The following is a 17403-nucleotide window of genomic DNA, read 5'->3' on the forward strand; positions in this document are numbered from 1 at the left end:
TCCTCACCTCCAAAGACACCGGCACACAAGTGCACATACTCACACAGATATAAATATAAAACTAAAATCTGTTTTAAAAAGAAAAAGAAATCTACAGAGGTCACATTGCCAAGTCTCTGAGCCAAACTGAGAAATTCAAGCTCACTGGAACAGGAGTCCTAGTAGGAAACATGGCACAAAGGGAAACCTGATGGGTTTGGCTGGGGACAGGGGTTCAGTCTACAGTGCTTGTGGTGCATCCAGGGAGAGCATCTCAGAAGCACTTACGTTAGTTGGCCCAAATATGCTGAACAGTCCACAGCTGTAGACAAGGTTCTGAAGTCAGTTATCAGGGTAATAATTTCACTGTGGATAAGGCATTCAGGTACCACGTCTTAAGTCAGAAAAATAGAAAACTAAGAAATAAACAAAGAGAAGGCCAAGGAAGAGATTCATGTGGAAAATCTTGAAAGAGAATAACTAACATATAAAAAGAAAAAAACCACAAATAAATAATGAAAGGGAAATCATGAACATGGCAGATCTTTTCTAGTATATGGGAACAAAGCCACTCAACAGAGAAGGAAGCATTGACTTGACACGACAAGGTCCTTGATGACTCTGGAAGGAAAATTTCAGTGGAGTGATGAGAGAAAGATCACAAGACAAAAGTTAAGAAAGCTCCAGGGAAAGTTACCTTTCCTTCTATATTTAACAATTACATTTTTTATATGTTACAATACAATATTTTGGCACATGTATTTGTGCCACACATATAATATATATTTAAAATGATAGGAATTGTTTTCATTTTGGTTAACATTAGTTTATGCTTGGAACCTTCAATCAACCTGGGTACATAGTAGAGACTGGGCTTGGTAGCTTGTGTCTGTATTCCCAGCAGTCCAAGAGGTTCAGTGAAAGTTCAAGGCCAGCTTGGGCTTTGTACAGTTTCAGACAAACCAGAGATACATAATGAGACCCTGTTTCAGAAGAACTACAGAAATAAAAAGCTATGTAGTAGGGCTTATTAGAAGCTGAGGAAGGAGGAAAAGGAGGCTTGGTAACAGTCATCAAACATACAATAAACATAGGTTGCTTTTCAAATAAAGCAAATAATTGTAAGCGTTGCAGGAGAGTCTATTCCGTGGGTGTGTTTTTGTGTGGAGGATGGGGATGCTTAAAGGTGGGGAGGAGGGAAATGGTTCTTCGGTGGAGGATGGAATGTGAGGAAGACAGAGGTTCACAAATGTCTCTTGCTTTTTGACTGGCTTTGTCATAGCAAAAGAGGCTGCTGCTCATCTGAGCCAAGCTTATATGATAGATGCCTAAATGTCCAGTTTAAAAAGAAAACAAAAACTAACATCAGCAAAAACAGACCCGCCTAGGGCTAGTGATAATCCTGTAAATCAGAAATTGGAGAGCCAACCAGAATGATTCCCAAGCAGGAAGCCTCTGAGGGGTCGTCAAAAAGAAGTTCTTTTTGGAGAACCCTAAGTGAGCCAAAACTGGGAAGACTAGATGCCATTGTTTAATGCGAGGAATGCCAAAAATGCTGGAAATAAGAATTGAAGCTAAGAACAAAATCTACAGGACTCAAAAATACACAACCAAGTTGGCAAGAATCAAGGTCTCCAGGTGACTGAAAAGCACCACCTGAAGGTTCGAGGCTTCCCTTGGCTGGCCAGTAAAGAGCAATGGAAAGAAGCCTGGTTAACATGTAAGAAATAGACTTGTTGAACCAAGCCCATCAGGATGAGGCCAGGTTCAGCAATGAGAGATGATTAGCCCTACCTTTTGGATAACTTTCCAGACTTGAATATCCATGTATCTTGTGTTAGTCACTCCACTTCCGGCTGTGACCGAATACCTGGCCAAGGTAACTTAAGGAAGCATTTGTTTTAGCTCAAGCTTCCAGGGCACAGTCTGCCTTAGCATGGAAGTCATGGCAATAGGAGCCTCTTTGTGAATGTGAGGCTTCTTTACTCATGAGTCCTTTAAGGACTACGGTCTTGTTTACGCTTCTTTGTAACCCCTGTTCTTAGCTCAGTGGCAGCCCCCAAAAGGCACTCAAAAAATAGTTCTGAAGAACTACTAGTGACTATTACAAGCACAGGGCACAAATGTAAGTGATAGACACCAAAGCATCAAAGGATTGTCATGTCTTGGATAATTAAAATGTATAAGTGTTTACACTGTCTTATGAAGAAATAAATTTGCTCTGTATAGCAAATTAAGCCTTGCTCTACAGAATGACTCAGTTACATTATATTTCTTTGTTTGAGGAGGAACAAAAAGTGTATGGCACAGCAAGTCTGTGAAGGTCAGAGGACAACAGACAATAGATGGTCTCTGCTTCCACCCTGTGCATCCTGGGAATCGAACTCAAATCATCAGACTTGGTGTCTTTGCCCACTGACTCATCCCTCTGCCTAGAATGATCCCATCTCAAGTCATATCAGTGGCTATTTTCTTAAAAGTGTTTTTAATGCTTAGCTATGAGTTTCTAAATACATATGTAAATAAGTTTTACTGCAGAGGAAGCTTCCCAAGGTTACTCAAAAGTCAAGCCTGGAATTTAGAAGACTTTATCCCATCCCTACTATGTAGGGCTCCCTGCAAGTGACAACTGATGATTTCAATTACATGGACAATTCTGGCAGAGTAGAAATTGCTGTAGTTTCCCTAGAGGGAGATCTAGGAAGCAAAATGGAATAAGAATTAGGTAGAGTGTCAGTGTTATTGGGACCGGTGCCATGGAAGTCAGCAGTGTGGGGAGCCGAAGGGAAGGATGCAGTCACACGATGGATATTTGCTCACTTGGCAGGGGATGCAAGTTGCAGCTTTGTGCCTGACTCTGTTTTGTATTTTTGTATGCAGATGGAAAAAAATGAGCTCATTGTCTTTGCTTTTCAAACGCGCACCTCCCAAGCCCTTTGAAGTGCAACACGATTTTAAATTTTTCAAGTCTCTTTCTTCTCCGAAGGTAGCTAAAATGACAAAACTTACCTTTGTTTTTGAAATTATTTTTGAATTCAAATATTCCCCTTATTATAGCGTGTTAGATTTCTGTTGTTAATCTTGCAAACTGCCACAAGTTTTTTGTTTTTATTTTTGGATTTTTTTTGGCATAAACAATGCAAAGTAATTATTTTACAGATTTATAGGTCAAAATAAAAAAAAAACTAAAATGAGAGCAGGATGCAAGGCTGCTTGCCTACAATTCCAGCAGCTCTTCAGAGGTAGAGGAAGGAGGGTTAAGAGTTCAAGGCCATCCTCAGACACCTGTGGAGCTCAAGGCGCATCTGCCTAGATAAGAATTTGTGTATATATATTTTTAATCCTGAAATGAGTCTCTCACGGGATTGAAAGCGAAGTGTAGCCAGAGCTGCTTGTTTTAAGGGATTGAGGTGGGTGAGGAACCCCTATTCCTTAGTTTGTGTGCCCTCCCTTTATCATCAAAGTAAGAAAGGCAGGTTCTCTCTGAGCACATGGTGGGGGTAGAAGCCTCACTCAGTGGGAAAAGTTCTGTACTTGGAAGAATCAAGTGATCATCTGGTGGCACCCAGGTAAGTCGGGAGAACCTCTCCCCTCAAGTGGAAAATCAGTATATAGTACTCCCAGGTTGAGGGTAGGAAATAGGGGGTAGACATCATCATTGGGGCTCCTTCTGTGTTCCCCGGGCGCATTTTGTTTACAGCCTGAGAAAAGTGAGCTGTTATTATTTAACCATGCTAGAGGATGGATTAGTGTGGGGCCAAAGGTCTGGAATTGATCAGTCATTAGTTAAAATGTATTCCCTCTGGCTTGCCCACAAATAAAACAAGCACACCTGCCCGAATTAATCTTTGTCCACTACTGCATCTCTGTCTACCAAACACATTCACCATCTTCCTGAGCTTCCTGTTCCTGAAATGCACTTTATCTGGGGTGCCTTTGACACAGCCAGAATGTGTCTTCATCTGTCCGAACCCACCCTGTCTTCAGAAAACTCGTAAATGAACAAAGGTGGGTATCTGGACTATGGGAGGGGAAAAAAAAAACTCCAAAAAATAAATAAGAAAAAATGAGTCTAAAAACTGCTTTCAAAGCTTGGCTATTTCACTAAAGAAAAAGTGCATGCCAATAAGACACCTAACCTCTTTAGTACACAGCAAATGCTCATCAATAGCACTGTGGGATTCCACTTTAGATCTCTCCGGGTTTAAATAAAGAATCTGAGGACACCAGAAGCTCTCATCTGGTGGCAGTCATATGAACTGGTAGAAAGTCACTGAAAATCAAAATTATCAGGCATGGTTGAAAATAGCCCTCTTACATACATTTTAACTCAAAAGATGGGCGTAAAAATGCTGGGCTAGAAGGCTAGCCTGGTCTATATAGTGAATTCTGTGTTGGCCTATAGGCTACAAAGAGAGACTTGTCTCAAAAATCCACACGCACACATAGGAAGTACACCAAAGGTAAGCTGATAACTGAAATATTAAATAAATCTGTTAAAATCCTTAGACTTTTCGGAGTCCTTGAAACACTCAAATATGGCAAATTTCTGCTCTTGCCTCCCTATCTTCCCACCTCACTTGTCCAGTGAATGAAAAGGCTTCAACACCAATTGAGTTGAGATGTGATTCACTTGGAGTCTCTGATACTAGACAGCTTTCTGATAATTTCCTTTTGATATGTGGTCTACAGTACCAATGATACCATGATAGGCAAGTTTGCTTTGGAGTAGCCCCTTTCCCTAAGTTTATCTTCAACAGAGAACTTGCCTAAGATATTGCATTAGTGAGTGAGTCCGGTTTTTGGTGGATAGAACATGCCCTTTCCAGTAAATCATTGTGTTCTTTTGTAGATTCGCCGATATGCTTTGGAAGGTTTCATGACAGAAAACAGAGAGGCGGGGATTGTTTTTGGTTCTCTGCCTATATACAGGGTAAGTCAGAAGTTTCTCAAACTAGGGTGGTAACAGGGCAATACAAAAATCTGATTTCTCATTGCTGACACAATCAACCCACAGATGTTTCCGTAAACACACCGGGCCCCGTCCTAGGCAAGTCTTGGGTTATGTCTGTCAGTAGCTTGAATTGCTCACCTCTGCCATTGTACATAAGAGTGACTTTGAGTTTTGACCCAGTGGTTCATACCATCAGGTTAAAATCCAAATGCCTTAGAGTAGCATGCAAACCTTCTATGACCTGACTGTGCTAGCCTTTTGGGCCCTGCTTCCTTCACATTCTCCCTATACTGTTCCTTTAGTCCAGCAATGCTTGAGTGTCACTGGGTACTCCACCACCATGCCTATGCTACTATCTGCTCAACAGTCGTCAAACCTCTTGTCCAAGTCTCCACCCCCAGATAACCAGTGTTAAGTAACTAGTGAATGAAACCAAGAAATAATAAACCAAATATCAAATGTGTCAACATAATGTCAACATAGAGCTTCAGCATTCCTTATCTTTCTAAGGACATGGTCATTGGAGTAGATCACAAAATCAATGATGCTGACGGTGATCAACAATTGACTGGGGAGACAGTTCAGTCATTAAAGGGCTTGAAACACAAGTATAAGGACTTGAGTTTGGATCCCCAGCACCCACACACACAAAACTGAACACAGTAGGGTGCATCTGTAATGCCCATGCTGGGGAGGCAGAGACAGAAGAATCCCTGGGGTTCTTCACCACCTGTTCCAGTGTAATTAGTAAGCTCGAGCTTCAATAAGAGACTGGTCCTCAAAACATAAGGTGGGGAGCTGGGGAGAGCTTTCCGTAAATAAAACACTTGTCATACAACCATGAGGAGAGTTCAGATCCTCAGAACTCACAGAAAAGTCCAGAAGTCGAGGCAGTTCACCTGCATTCCCAGTGCTTAGGAGGTTGAGGTGAGGGGCAGGGATTCTGTGAGACAAACTGGCTAGCTTGGCCAGCCCAAACTGGCACGCTCCAATAACCCTGCATCAGTCAATAAAGTAGAGCTGGCCTCCATAAGCAGGAGTGTGTGTATGTGTGTGTGTATGGGGGGGGGCAGGTGTGTGCATGCACACACACACACTCACACACACTGAAATAATAAGTTAATGCACACCTATATTCCCAGAACCAGAATGGCAGAGGCAGAAAGATGTAGAGTTCAAGGTCAGCCTGAAATACATAAATCTGCCTCAAAAATTCAAAAGTAAGGGACTGGAAAAATGGCTCAGTGGTTAAGAATATTTGCTGCTCAGAGACCTGGGTTCAATTCCAAGCATCCTTATGGCAGCTCACAACTTCCTATAACCCCAGTTCCAGGGGATCCAACACCCTATCTCATCCACTGAAGACACCCAGAACATGCGTGGTACACAGGCAGAACACCCAAACACAAGCAAGTATTTTTTATTAAAAAAAAATTAGAAAAAACAAACAGCAGGAGAAAGAACAATGGGTGTCTGAAAGGGGGCGTGTGCTTGAACTATGGCACCCCTACCTCAGGTTTACATTTTGGAAGGAAACACCCTAAGTGTACTTAACTTGGGCCATGGTTTACAGGTGCCGAGCCCCACGAGTCTAAGATACCTTCCACTCATTGGCTCTGAAGCACACAGAGACTCGTTAGAGGGCGCCCACGGGAAGAAGAAGGGCGCGCATGTTCAGCACGACAAAGTAAGTTACGTGCACCCCACAGAGCACTATAATTCCACAAGCACCCTGCACACGTACAGATTTTCTTTTTAATTGCTTCTCTGTCCCGCAAAACATCCCGAGCCTAAAAGTATTTCAGCGCTTATTTTCGTGGAGATTCCAGATGTGGATGTGTTCCGTTCAGTGAAGATTAAAGTCACGTGTTTGTTGGGTAGGAAGTGAGAGGGAAATCAAATGCAACCTGTGGGCCTGAACAAACCAGCCGACCCCGGTGCGTCACCAAACATGTTCTTTGAGTGACTTTGGAAGCAACTGGATATAACGTGGTTGTGCAGTGTAACTGTCCTCACTTTGGAGTCTTACTGCACCTTTGCGGGCTGTGGGAGCCCTGGTAGCAGCAGCGGTTGTCCCCGTGTGTTAACAGGAAATAACATGCAATTTTTAAAAAAGCATGACGTGTTCTTATAAAGGATTTTCTTAATTTTGACAATTAAAAGAAAATGTTAGCTCCATCTTGCAATTGGTCAGGTGATACCAAAGACCACTTGCTAATTAAATGATAAGCCCAAGATCTTTCCCTTCAGATTTCCTTGATCAGAGTTTAGTCTAATAGCACTAGAAGCTTCCATGGACCTGACTTAACCTACACTCATCTATGTAGTCATCAGTGTGGGTCCAGCGGTAAGAGAACGATGTAGCCCAGTGTGTGGCTTTTCTTGCCCATTGCTAACTGATGATGGACTCTGTGACAACAACCCTAACCACTTTTAAAAGCTATTTTATTAAATCAAGATGGGAAATGTCTTCATAATTTTGTTAGCTTTTGCACTGAATGGGACTATGGATGTGACCCACTAATCAGCCATGCTGTCAATTATGCGAGAAAGAGCTATTGGCATTTTCTATAAAAAAAAATTGCTTTTAGTTTTAAGAAATTAATGAAACAGCATGGTACAAGTAATCCAAAAGTAAAAGGTGGATAGATAGATAGATAGATAGATAGATAGATAGATAGATAGATAGATAGATAGATTGATTTGTGTTTGGTTCTACAATTCATATATTTAGTGCCCCATATTTTTATTCACATTTTTATCTAACCTGATATTAATACAAGTTTATTTTCTAATTAAATCCAAAGCTTAGAAAAGAAGATGGCCACATAGTGGTGTAGGAGGTCCTTCTGTTTGTATGTTGCTTTCATTGATTAATTAATAAAGAAATTGCTTGGCCTGATAGGGCAGAACTTAGGTAGGCAGTGAAGACAGAACTGAATTCTGGGAGGAAGAAAGAGAGTCAGAGAGGGAGAGCTACCCTGGAGATGCCAGGTCAGATATGCTAAATCTTTCCCGGTAAGCCACAACCTCGTGGTGACATACAGATTATTAGAAATGGGTTAAATCAAGATGTGAGAGTTAGCCAATAAAAGGCTAGAATTAATGGGCCAAGCAGTAATATAATTAATAGAGTTTCTGTGTGATTATTTTGGGTGTAAACTAGCCAGGCAGGACGGAACAAAGGGCCCGCTTCTTACTAGAACATAGGTATTAAGAACCAGCATAATGAAATTAAAACTTAGTCGTGGCTAGAAGGTCATGGGTTGGTAACTCAGTGGTAGTTAACTGGCCCTGAGTTCAATCCCTAAGTGCTACAAAAATCTAACAAGGGGCCAGCTGTGGTGGCATTCAACTTTAATCCCAGCACTCAGGCAGAGGCAGACAGATCTCTGTGAGTTTGAGGCCAGCCTGGTCTGGAGGGTGGGTTATAGGGATGTCAGGGCTATGTAGGGAGACTGACTCAAAAAAAAAGTCATCAAGAAAGTTCAAATATGGAGAAAGCATAAGAATGTCAAGTCTGAAGTTGGGCAGCGGTGGCACAGACCTTTAATCCCAGCAACCACACTGCTTAGCCTTAGAGGCTGGGTGCTGGCGGCGCATGCCTATAATACCAGCACTAGAGAGGAATATAAGACAGGATGTGACAGGAACTGGCTCTCTTTTCAGTCTGATGATTTTGTAGAGGTAAGAGCTTGCTAGTGGTTGACTGCGTTGCTTCTCTGATCTTTCAGCTCAACCCCCAATACCTGTCTTTCGGATTTTATTATTTGTGCTACCAGACTGACACTGAGAATGGGGGAGAGTGTGCTGAGTAGTGGGCTTAGGAAGTAGAGAAGTTGGTAGAGAGGACACCTGAAGCAGGGGACACTCCCTGTGCTGGAGTGTGCAGGTCATGAAGGGACCCGAAGCCTCCTATCTTGTCTCAGGAAGAGAGAGGAGTAGAGACACGACCTACTGATGCCCAGACATAAAGGACCCTTGAAGACAGGCTGGGCCTCATAGCTTTCTGTTTCTTTTCTTTACCTCATATGTCTCCTCTTCCTTTTTTATGTTACAAAAATTTTGTAACCAAATCCCAGAAATATCTCAGAAACATATGGTGTTCATCTAGTGTCTCTTATATAGCAGTCAAATGTTGCTGACAAAATGTCTGTCTATATGTATCTATCTATGGCTTTTAATTTTTTATTTTTGCATGCATGCATATCCATTGCATGCATACGTGTGAAGGTCTGAGGACAGTTTTTAGGAGTCATTTCCCACCTTGTACAGTGAGGTCAGGGATAGAACTCAAGTTATCAGGTCTATACAGAAAGTGCTGTCAGCAGCTGAGCCATCTCTGTCCCAAGGAGTGCTTTTGGGGTCATGTACCACTGGCTAGCCTGAAACTTATTTTGTTCTGGGCTGGACTCACACTTGTGGTAGATCCTCCTATCAACCCTTTCCAGTTAGTGTACTGGGTTCTAGAATGGAGAAGCACCCCATTAGGCAGCTCCAAAGCTCTTCCAGATGGTACCCAAAGCACTAGGGAGAAATATAAGCTGGGAGAAGACAGGTTTCAGGCTCGGTCTCATTCTGAGGATTCTTGGAGGTAGGATTACCATTTTCAGACTGAGGTCGAAGTAAGAGCCTGTAACTGGCAGTTTTGCTTGTTTAGTCTTCAGGTTGAGCCCCAATATCTGTCTCTGAATTTTTATTAATTGTGCTACATCCAGAACCGTCCGAGGGTCTCACCTTACATCAACACTCCTCTGCCCAGAGATGCACAGGACTATTGAAATCACTTCACTGCTTAGCAAAGAGGATGAAAACGCTTTAATGGGAGAAGTTGGGAAGCTTGTCTATCATGTTCTTTTTACTAATGAATGTGCCATTTATTCCACAGTCACGGAGGAAAAGCCTGAGAAGAAATTTGGTTCCACAAATCAATCTGGCTTCGTCCTTCTTCCCAACCATGCCCAAGTGAAGAGGAGCCTCGGAACTGGCTGTTGTACAGGAGGCCACAGAGTCTGGACAACATCTTCCCTCTCTACTTCCAGATGAGACACCACAAGATGGTTACACATCCCTCTACTTCAGGTCATCCTAGTAATAGAGATCACTCAAGGGCTTCCGCTGACCTTAGCCCTGACAACAAGCAAGCAACAGCCAACAGCCAGTTTGACAACTTCTCTTCACGCATGGAAAAACACCTAATGAATGGGCAGTATCTCTTGTCATTGTCAACAAGATGGCACAAGGACACAAATGACATTGGTAGCATGAGTAGCCCCCAAATGCTTAGTGATGCTTAGTTTTCACCTCTGCTTGTTGTTCACCCCAATCCATAACCAGAATTAGAATGTGTGCAGTAAGAGGAAAATTACATGTGTGTCCTGCTGTGTGCATACAAAGAGGATCATTATCATTGTTTCTTTGTTTATTTGAAGTTGCACCTAGGGGCCTGGCAAGCTAGGCAAGTCAGCTACATCAAAGGCTGTTTGGAGATAAGGTTTCACTAGGCTGGTCTAGGAGATCTTGAATTTAAGATTACTTTGCTTCAGCTTTCAGATCTTCTAGGAAAATTATTATTCAAAAAGAAAAATATCTCTACCCAGCCTTTGGCTGTCTGCTTCATCGAGGTAATGTCACCTGAGAATTCCCGGAATGAAGCTGTGACCACAAAAGCTGATTAATTAATGAGAATGTCAGTGACATGGAGGGGCTGAAGAGTTAAGACCAGAGCCAAATTATCTTGGGGACATCTCTAGTTCCCTTAGTAGCTATTTATTGACCACCACCCCCATGTATTACTCAATGTCTGCTGTGACCATTGGTAAATCCTTTGAAATGTGCCAATCAAACGGCTAAAAATGCTGTCAGGTAGCACCCAAGGGCTAAAACTGTGGCCTGCCTTCCTGATGTGCTGTCTTAGTTACTGTTCTATTGCTGTGAAGAGAAACCATGACCAAGGCAGCTCTTACAAAAGGAGGCATTTCACTGAGGTCCAGTTTGCAGCTGCAGAGGGTCAGTCTATTGTCATCATGGCCGGAAACAGGAAGGCACGGCAGTGGAGCAGTAGCTGAGAGCTTTATATCCTGATCCACAGGCAGCAGGCAGAGACACTGGGCCTGGTAGGGGCTTTTGAAACCTCAAAACCCACTCCTGTTGACATACCTCCTCCAACAAGGACACATCTACTCTGAGACCACACCTCCTAATCCTTCCAGAAATTTCACCAGCTAGGGCAAAGCGTGGAAATATTTGAGCCTATGAGAGCCATTTCCACTCAGCATGTGTACTTACCAATATATTTGAAAAGCAGGTTAAGTTTATGGCTTTCTTTGCTCTGTTACTATAAAAGTTCATGAAATTGCTGCCTTGTTGGAACATGGTATTTGAAGAGGCCTGACTGTGTTCCTCAGCCATGGTCACTTATATTTGACTCTGGAATAAACTCTTTGTCCCTTTGAGGTGAGGGCTGTGTCTTCTGTCAGCAGACCAAGTGCCATGGGCTCTCTCTCTCCTCTTGGTAATAATGAAACCAAAACAAATACCACCAACACATAAAGGAGTGGGAAAGATTTAGAGTGGGGCCAGGCAAGGGGAAGCAAGGGCCTCATCAAACTAAAGGATAATGGGTATGTTATTTAGGTGGCCTATACATATTTACTAGGGATGTCCCGTGCCTGGACAAACTGCAAAAAACATTATATTCCTGAACGTGCTCACTTTACGGTTAAAAAAAAAATCCAAGGAAAAATAACAAACATAATTTGGGGCACAAGGTCATGGAGCCACATGCTTGAAGGGTTAAATTAAAATGGTGGCCAAATGCCTCTGGGCATGCTCAGCTTGTGGCATAACATTTTACCCAACATAAAGAAAGAGGCATTTTGAAGACAGCTGCCCTTCAGATTATCTTAGCAGCTAACAGAATGTTAGTCAGTGGAGGTACATGTTTAAAAAAATATGAAAGCATCAAAATCTGAGTGATAATGAATCCGATTTTAAACATAAAGCACGAAAAAAGTATCAGAATTGAAACGTGAGAATTATCTAACCTGAACTTCTTCAGGCAATGATTTTGAGCTCTGTGTAATAAAAGTGTTGCCATGGTAACAACTGTTAGTCTACTTTTCCCAAAGCATCGCTCCACCACTTGGTTAAAGCAAATAATGGAAAAAAAAATAGTCTCTTTTTAAATTCTGAGTTCTCGCTCTGTAGAGAATTATGGGGTGGGGGATAAAGCAACAATGACAAAAATATGAACAAAATATACTTAATAAGTAAATAGAACAGTTTAATTAGAAAGAAAGCTAGTAAAACCCTTTCTCACCCTTAATGAGACTCCTCTCCAGGCACTGAAAGGAAGCCTCTACTTCCCTCTAGAGCTCTGTCATGTTTGTATCTCCATACATCTAACTCATATGAAGGCCTAGTAATGACTTCAAGGCCCTTTCCCCTACTAAACTGCATTTTTCTGAAGGGGATGTGTCAGCTTCCTGTTCCCAAGCCAAACAGTGCTGCTATTTCATTATTATGTCTCTATTATCACATGTAACAGCCCCAGAATTCAGGAAACTGTTAGGGTTTTGAGAGATAAATATTAGTGGAAAGCAATGCAATTTTATATACTTCATAGAAAAATGCTAAACAAATTTTAGATGCAATCAAGTAAGACTGAAGGACACGACATCCTTGTACAGTATGCAGGTAGACAGATATCAGCCAGTGTCTGCAGAGAGCCAAAGAAGGGAAGGCTGGAAACAAAAGACTCTTGACATAAAACAAATGCCAACCTAGTATTACCAATCACGAGAAAATATCCTTCAGGAAGGACAGCCAAATGTCAAATAAGGTTCTGACAAATAAAAATTGAGAGACTCAACAGGAATAGACACAAGCTAAAGAGAATACTGAAGAGAATGCTTTAAGCAGAGGAAGATAGATGGGCACTCGGAGAAGGAGAAAGGTGAAGAGTACCACAGTGGAAAACCCGTCACTAACACACAGGATACCAATGGGCTGTAGTAGCAGCAGCAGCCATTAAAACAAATCATAGAGTAAGGGTCTGGGGCTAGAGAGGCAGCTTTGTGGTTAAGAGCACATACTGCTCTTGCAGACGTCCCACATTTGGTTCCCAGGACACATGTGGGGTCACCTGTCACTCCAGTTCCCGTGGCATCTGACACCCTTTACTGGCATTCATAGGCAGCACAGACATATGTAATAAACTCAAAACATACATACATACACACACACACACACACACACACACACACACACACAGATTAAAAATAGGAAGGTAGAGGGATCATAATTTTTAAGGCTCTTAAATTTCCTGGAAGAAGGTAAGATTACCAATAATCATTTCAACTCTGGCGTGTCAGTAGTGTATGGGATAATCTCTGTGGAAACCACTAGAAGAACAGCAACAACACATGACCATGGACATGCCCAAGAGGGAATTGAGAACGATAGAAATTACTTGCTCTAAAAACTGAGAGATGAAAAGAAGCATGAAAGGATTAGATAAATAGAAAAAGCACACTAGCTGCCAGATCTCAGACTATTTTAGCTGGCTCTCCCCACACCCCTGCCCTGAAATCAGGCCACACACCTGCAACTTATCCTTTAGGACAAAGAACAGCCAGAACACTCAGACTGGGATGTGGGTCCAGAGAGAAGCCCAGTCCCTCCTCCTTTAAGCTATGGGTTTATAAACCCATCAAATGTTTGACTCTGTGCCTCTTGGCAAGTAGTCCAGGTTAGACCACATGGTATGAAGCTTGCCTGCCTCCTGCTGGAACTTAGCGAATGTCCTTTTTGTTCTGGGCATTTGAAATCCCTTTTCTCCGGTCCCCTGCTGGCACACTTCACTGTACCCCCCACCATACAATGCAAGGAAGTTCTCTCTCCTAATCGATTAATGAAACTCCTCTTCCAACCTAGAGAGACCTATTCTCCCCATTAAGGGCCCCATGGTCAAATAAAGTGCTTATGAAGAGTGACCTCAAGTTAGCTTCTTTCTGCAATCCTGCCACCCCTTTTTCAGTTATAACAGTGACATTGCAGATGTAAACCTAAATATACTGAGAATTATGTAACTCTTAATAGACCGTATATTCAAACTGGTTTTCAGAATGCATAAAGAAAACATATCCCAGCTACAAAATATTAAAAGAGATATGTATGTGGTGGTTTGAAAGAATTTCCCCATGGGCTCAGATATTTGAACATTGATCCCCATTTTTTCGTGCTATTTAAGGAGGTTGTAGAACCTCTTGGGGGTGGAGTCTTGTGGGAGGAAGTTGTCCCTGGGTCTGTCTTTGAGAGTATAGACTCTCTCACTTCCTGGTTGCTCTCTGTTTCAGCTTCTGGTTAGACATGTGACCTTTTGGCTTCCCCTCCTGTTACCTTGCCTTCTACTTGCTGCTATGCATTCCCACCATGATGGACTCTCACCCTTCAGGAGCCATAAGTCCAAATAAACGCTTTCTTATGTTACCTTGATCATGATATTTTATCACAGTCACAGATGAGTCACCAATACAGAAGCCCAGCTCAAGGGCTTCCAGGGAGTAACAATACTAGCAACTGAGTGAGAGGCCATGCCTGTGACACCTCAGCAAAGTCTCTAGCTGGCTTCTGCTCCTGCTCTGAGAACTTGTCAGAGGCTAAATTTGAATGGAATGAACATAGTTTAGACAATGGCACTAAATTATTTAATATAAAAGGACAGGATAAAATATAAACTAACCTAACGGAAGATTATGTTAATATATCACATATGAATATAATTATACTAGTATATTAATAGATTATACGTTAATATCACAGCACACATGAAGAAAATAAAGGAAGAATGGATTTTTACAATAATTTCATTTATGGTGACTCAAGAGTGTGGCCTAGTTTTCATCACCAAAAGAATGATCAAGCAATTTATGCAGTGGGAGAATTTGCTCTAACAGAAGCAAATAATGTATCAATGTTTGTGCTAGCGTGAATAACTCACTCTCAAGAGCACATGTCACAGAAGCATTGAGGAAAAAAGGCTACATTCAACATGAACCTGTTATATTTTTTTTAAAACATGAAAGAATCTTTAAAACAATGGCTTCCTTCACATGCTCATAGTGCCGAAATATGACAGATAGAAAGACTAAAAAAAAAAAAAAATTAAGGGGACATGGGAAGACAAACACCTCAGTGAAAATCTTTAACATGGTCGTACATGCTTTTAATCCCAGCACTTGGGAGGCAGAGTCAGGCAAATCTCTGTTAGTTTTAAGGTCAGCCTGATCTATCTAGTGAATTCCAGGGCAGTTAGGGCTACGCAGTGACACCCTGTCTCAAAAACAAAATAGAAACGACAACAACAAAAACTAACAACTGATTAGATCCAAATTGCCTGCATCTGGAAAGGATTGTTTTCTTGAAGGCAACTCCTCAAATACAAACAGGCTGTGCTTATTTAGGGACTCAAGTCTTGTGCACTTGAGTTTAAGTATATTAGCATTCTTTTCTTGTCCCTAAATCTAAACAAGCAATGCACCTTGTGGTGGTTTGAATGAAAAATATTCTCCTTAGACTTGTGTATTTGAACTCTTGGTCCCCCCTTGGTGGTGTTTTCAGGAAGGCTATGGAGTCTTTAGGAGGTAGAGCTTTACTAGAGGAAGTAGTTACTGGGGACAGTCTTTGGGGGTTTACAGCCTTGCTCCACTTCTTGTTCTCTCTGTCTGCTTCCTGTGTGAGGCTGAAATGTGCTGCCATGCCCTACCTCCACCCTGCCATTATGGATTCTAGCCCACAGGAACCATAAGCCAAAATAAACTCTTTCTTACTTAAGTTGGTTTTGGCCATGGTTGCTGTGGGACAATGGTCTTGTACCCTGTCACTTATATTGTATTGTTTTAATAAAATACTGATTGGCCAGTAGCCAGGCAGGAAGTAGAAGCAGGGTGACTAGAACAGAGAAGTCCATGAAGAGGAAAGAATCAATCTGCAGTCATCACAGAGGAAGCAAGATGAGAATGCCTCACTGATAAAATGGACCAAGCCATGTGGCTGATACAGATAAGAATTATGGGTAAATATAGGATGTAAGTGTTAATAAAAAGCCTGCGTTAATAAGCCAACCAGTTTATGATTAGTGTAGACCTCTGTGTGTTTCTTTGAGACTGAACGGATGCAGGACCAGGTGGGACAGAAACCTCTGTCAACAAATAGTGCCAACATGGACAACTATGTCCACATAAAACCTGAGAGCTTGGGAAGTAATTCTAGACACAAAAGAACAAAGTCAAGCACAGCTTCTTGGTAGCAGCATTTTCTCAGATGGGCTTTGTTTGCTAGAGACAAGCATGTTTCATTTAAGAGAGGCTTTCTGATTCAGCTTTAGCTGCAAAAACCTTGCAGCTGTTTTAAGAGGGCCTGCCAGCAAACACTTAAATGTTTATGAATAGCTGACAACATGCTTCTTGGTGGCAGCACGGACCTTGAAATGCCATGGAGTTCTGGCAATAAACATGGCTCTGGCTGGTACCTCCACCATGAGGCTAGACTCTCAGAAAGCTAAGAAATGGTGTGGATCCAGCCGTCAAAGCCACACTTTAATCCTAGCAAGATTGTTTAGCAAATTAAAGACTCATGTAGTCAGAAAAAGAGAGCTATACAGTAAAAATAGATCCAGATGAAGAAAACCTTTAAATATTTTACAGTGTTAAAAATATATGTAGGCTTGATAGAAAAAGGATAAAGTCCTTAAAATAAAAAAGAAAGTAGTTGGGTATGGTGGCACACACCTTTAATCCCAACACTTGGGAGGCAGAGGCAGACGGATATCTGTGAGTTCAAGGACAACCTGGTCTATAGAGTGAGTGCCAGGACAGCCAAAGATACACAGGGAAAGCTAGTGTCATAAAAACAAAAATTGAAAAGAAAAAGAAAAAATGGATCTTAAAATAAAGCCACATAAAGATGGAAAATACACAAAGAGTCTGGATAATATATGTTATTGTGTTGTCTTTGAATTGTTTGAATGTTGAGGAGGCAGAAACAGCTGCTAAAAGATATTTGATTATAAATGCTACTAGATTAATCCAACATATATATTTTGAAAATGCCTTGACTTCAAAAGTTAAGTCAAAAGTTATGTTACTTTGGAGAAGAAGTTTTACTTTTGTTTCCACAGGAAATGAGAGGCTGTGTATTCATTCTGGGATAAGAAAAATCAGGTTTGATTAAGGGGAAAACCCCTGAGAAATCTCCAATAGGAGCAGATGGCCCAGATGTCTGAGTGCTACAAAGACTGCTGGCTGAGTTTCAAGCCTCACAGAATACTCCAGACAAGACTTGACCATAATCCTAAAATTTTGCTTAGGTCCCCATTAGATTATCAGTGCCCCCAATCAGCAAGAAGTAGCCCAGAAAACTATACCCATATTCCCCCCAAAAATGAATTTTGGATGTTTGTCTTTTTT

The 17403-nt window shown here is 41.7% G+C and overlaps 1 protein-coding gene across 1 annotated transcript in view; it reads left to right on the top strand.

The window, feature by feature from the left end:
* The window catches only part of Wdr64 (WD repeat domain 64), an 89814-nt gene extending 79565 nt beyond the window's left edge, over positions 1-10249 (top strand). Inside the window, exons 25-28 of the mRNA XM_075987578.1 lie at positions 2860-2965; positions 4832-4912; positions 6507-6620; positions 9822-10249. Of these exons, the coding sequence (XP_075843693.1) occupies positions 2860-2965; positions 4832-4912; positions 6507-6620; positions 9822-9902 (382 nt within the window). The 3' untranslated portion in view covers positions 9903-10249. The remainder of the gene's footprint in view (positions 1-2859; positions 2966-4831; positions 4913-6506; positions 6621-9821) is intronic.
* Positions 10250-17403: the final 7154 nt, after the last annotated feature.

Source organism: Microtus pennsylvanicus, chromosome 10 (genome assembly GCF_037038515.1).
Source record: "Microtus pennsylvanicus isolate mMicPen1 chromosome 10, mMicPen1.hap1, whole genome shotgun sequence".
Taxonomy (NCBI): Eukaryota; Metazoa; Chordata; class Mammalia; order Rodentia; family Cricetidae; genus Microtus; species Microtus pennsylvanicus.